This window comes from Antrostomus carolinensis, unplaced genomic scaffold (genome assembly GCF_000700745.2).
Source record: "Antrostomus carolinensis isolate BGI_N321 unplaced genomic scaffold, ASM70074v2 scaffold26627, whole genome shotgun sequence".
Taxonomy (NCBI): Eukaryota; Metazoa; Chordata; class Aves; order Caprimulgiformes; family Caprimulgidae; genus Antrostomus; species Antrostomus carolinensis.
Window position 1 is genome coordinate 1 of NW_010327025.1, and position 4,020 is coordinate 4,020.

Below are 4,020 nucleotides of genomic sequence, written 5' to 3' on the forward strand. Positions count from 1 at the left end.
GGGGCATGCTGGAGGATGGCGGAGGTTTGGAGTCATCCAGCTCGTCAGCGAAGATGATGGGCACGCCCTTCTTGATGAAGGTGGCCTGGTCTTCAATGGTCAGCTTCCCTTTCCTCTTCTTGCGGTAGCAGATCATGGCAATGATGCCGGCCACGAGAAGGATGGCGGCCACCACCACGGCGGGGATGACGGTGTGCAGGTAGACGTCGTCCTCACTGCTCTTCTCAGGGTCTTTGCCCGCTGCCACTGTTGGTGTCGCCTCTGAGATCACCCTTCCGTCCTTCGTCACGGGGATGAACTGGATGTGCCTGCAGCTGCCGGAGCCGACCACTGACACGTTCAGGGGCTTGAACTCGGGCTGCAGTACGTTGGAGAAAGCTGGGCTCGGCCCGCCGGAGTCATCCGCAATTTTTTTGCTCAAAGTCCGTATCTGCTCCCGGGGACAGGGCTCCAGGGGCAGCGTGTTGTTTGTCCACTCCACTACGATGGAGCCTTTGGCAATATCCTGCACCGTGATGGTGCTGCTGTTCCTGTCACCGAAGGCCAGAGCCAGCTTCTTCACCAGCATGATCTTCTTATGGATATCGTTCACCACCGCGTTGTGGTCCCCTTCCAGCTTGGCCTTGAACTTCACTGGAGACTTGTCCCCGTGTGGGCGTTTGTGGACGTGGATTTCGAACGCATCCACAGCGAAGAGCCCGCCTTTGTCGGTCGCGTACATGAAGTACTCGTGCTTCCCGATGTGGTTGTGGTCCGGCATGCCGTACATCAGCTGGCTGGTGCTGTTGAACTGCACCCACGAATTCTCCTCTATCATCTGCTGCTCCTTCAGCTTCAAGGTCAGCTGCAGTTTGTCAGTGGTGGTATCTTCCTTGTCATAGAAGGTATCTGACGGTATTTTAACCTCAAAGTAAGTGCCCTCCCAGGCGTCCACCCTGTCGATGTGGTTTGTCAGCTTGGGTGGCTCATTCGGCTCCCAGGGCCGGGGGATGCCGCTAGCTGTGGTGCGTACGCGGGTCGGTGGGGAGGCTGTTGTCAGCTTGGAGATGGGGGATCTGGTTGTACTGGGAGGCTTCGTTGGACGGGGTGTTTTGGGTCTTCTAGTAGGCCTTCGCGTCGTCGCTGTGGAGGAATCTGTTGTGGATGGTGTGGCTGGCTTCAGAGTGGAGACTCTCGGTTTCTTGGTGGTTGTTGTGGGTGGTGTGATCACCGCGGTGGGCTCTACATACCCAGGCATTGTGGGGCGAATTGGCACGGAGGCTGTGCCGGTGCCTTCTGCTACCCTGGTTGGCTGGATTGGTCCCAGAGTGGGCGTCTGCACAATGGGACCCCTTGTTCTAATGGTGACCGTAGGCTTCCTCGGCAGCGGTATGGGCTCCCGGACCGGGGGTGCCGTCGTTTCTGTCGGAGGTGCGATGGCAGGTGATGTCGGGGTGGGGATGATCCTGGTTGGCGGTTCTTGCGCTGCGGTGGTGGGTGGCCCAATGGCAGTCAAAGGCGTAGGGGTGGCGTTGATCTGCCGCCGCATCCTCTTTGGGAGGTGAGGTTTCTTGTTTGCAATGTGCCAGCCAACGACAGGGTAGCCAAGGCGAGCAGACATGGTTCCTTCCTTGGCTGGAGCCTCCACCTTGCTGATGTTGGGGACGCTGTTTTGGCTTAGAGAACATCCCAGTTTCCATGAGAGTAAGGCCCCATTTTCCACCACCTTCTTTGCGTTTCCCGGTCCAGCCATGAAGGCTGACATGTCAAAGAGTCTGTTATTTACAACAGGAACCAACTTCATGTTATGAAGTTCCACCTCCGAGAAGCTTCTCATTCTGTTTAAGAGTTCAATCCTCTGCTTTGGTGTCATTTTTGTTAAGTCAGCATCCAAAATGACCGTCAGGATAGTGACCGGCTCTTCTGAGCCGCACACAAACGGTGCTGTGTCACCCGTGTCTTGGATGGCCACTCGCACCGACTGAGGCTCACTGTGGTCTTCTTGGTGGACCTCGATGGAGAAGACATTTGCGGTCTGTGGCACGTAGCTCCCGTTCGGGAAGGGCTGCAGCGTGGTCACCGAGATGTAGTGGACGCCCTTGTCTGTGTCAAGGGGCAGCCCTTCCAGGGAGCTGCTCTCTGCGTTCCAGTGTAACCACGAAGGCAAGGAGTCCTTCCCGGCTTCGGAGATCTACCAAATGACAGAGAGAAGAAGGTGCTTTTAGAAGTACAGCATGAGGACAGGTTCTAGCAGCAATAATGCTTAATTTAAAGGATTAAAGAAAAAAATTTGAAGTGTAATAACTGTGGAAGGAACATCCTGGCCAGAGTGGGACAGCCTGGGTTTCCTTCTCCACACAGTGGCAAGGATGAGCTCTGCAGGGGATGCTGGTCCCAAAGGGCTTAAGGAGCCACGGGAGTTCATCCGGTCCTGCAAAGGTCCCTCACCTGCAAGCATGAGCTCTCGAGCACTTGCTGGGCAACTACTAAACGCAAGTGGTTCATTTTCTCTGAGGGCAGAAGGGGAGTTCAAGCCACAGGGACAGCTACGAAGCTGAGGGTGAAGCTACGTGATCCAGCAGAGCTGATCCAACAACTGCCCTCCTCCTGCTCCCTCTTCCTCCTCTCCCATCCCTGCTGTCTCGCTCTCTTCCTCACCTGATCACACACTGCAAGCCCATTGCTTTGTCCCACTGCCCCCAGCAGCCAGGCTGAGCTGGAGGGGACAGAAACTGGCAAACTATGGCTCTGAGTCCCCAGCCTGATTGGAGCACATCAGCTCTCAACAACCAGCAGCAGCAAATCCTGAGAGCTACAGAGCTGCTTAAAACAGGGCGTCCTCCTGCACTGCCAGAGGAACAGCACGCTGGGGACGAAGGAGGGGAACAAACCTGACATCTGGTCAGCACAGCACTGCGATGGCCAGCGTGGGCGGGCAGGGACACGGCACACAGGCTGGGGCACCTCTGGCATCCCACAGGATGACACACCAGCCTGGCTTTATACTCTGGGTCAGCTTAAAATGAAGGATTTCACTTTCACACAGTAACTTGCTTCTGCAGACTAGAAACAACAGACGGCTTTGGCCCAGCCTGCAGACACCTCAGGACTCCAACGCACTACTTACAACCTCTCTGAGGTCAACAGCAAGTTGGGTTTATTTTGTACACGACTCACGGCACAGATTGGGGAAGCGCGGTCCAAGCACACAAATCTCCCCTTCAAACTGCGCGGTCCAACGGCAGCACCAACGCACGCGACGATGGCACTTCCATCGGCCCCAGAGGAGGGAGCTGGTGGTGACCTCACCGGCTGCCTCCGTGTCCCAACTTACTCATTTGTGCCCTTCTGAGCCCACCCTCCTCTTCCAACCTCGGGTCTCCTTCCCAGCCAGCCCAGGTCCAGGCCATTCGGGTCCTGTGGACATGCTGCTCTTGCAGAGAAGATGCTGGTTCTCTCCAAAACGTCCCAGCGTGGCTGACACCCTGCCAAGGCGCTCCCACCCTGTGCAGGGGAAAGCCAAGTGTGTGGGAGTCCTGGGCTCTCCTGCCTCCCACCCTGAGCCATAGCTGAGGTGGACACAAACCCCCCTCAAGCCCCCTGTTCCCAGCAGCTGATGTCCATCCATCCGTCTGTGCTCCAGCTGCTCGCTGATCACAAAGCACAGCAGAGCTATTCCTGCACAGCAGAAGGGGTGATGCTGCCAGCTCCAGGGCTGTGACATTTCCCGGGGCTGTAGGTAACCCAGGACAAGTAACCTGAGCTTCACCACCCACCCAGGCATTTAGAAAGTGCCCTGGCTGGGCTTTCCAGAGCTCACCACGAGGTATCTCCCCTCACACCCAGAGGAAACAGGACATTTTGGGGCCCACAGGGACAGATTTATCAGCCTGGTCGAGGCTCTGGGCTTGCTGCAGCCCAGTGCAAAGCCACACTCCATCTCTCCTCCTGAAAAGGTGCTTTGGTTACTCTGCAATTCTGTAGAGATCATGCATACTCCATAATATGAAATTGGACTGGTGACCGGTCACTAGTGGGGTC

General features: G+C 56.5%; 1 protein-coding gene across 1 annotated transcript; it reads right to left on the bottom strand.

The window, feature by feature from the left end:
- Positions 1 to 4: 4 nt before the first annotated feature.
- On the bottom strand, positions 5 to 2,484 carry DAG1 (dystroglycan 1; the record flags this gene model as incomplete). Its single annotated transcript, XM_010171789.2, has 2 exons — positions 2,428 to 2,484; positions 5 to 2,170 (listed from the first exon to the last, which is right to left on the bottom strand). Coding segments are annotated over exons 1-2 (2,223 nt in total), but the record flags the coding sequence as incomplete, so codon positions are not given.
- Between the last annotated feature and the right edge of the window lie 1,536 nt (positions 2,485 to 4,020).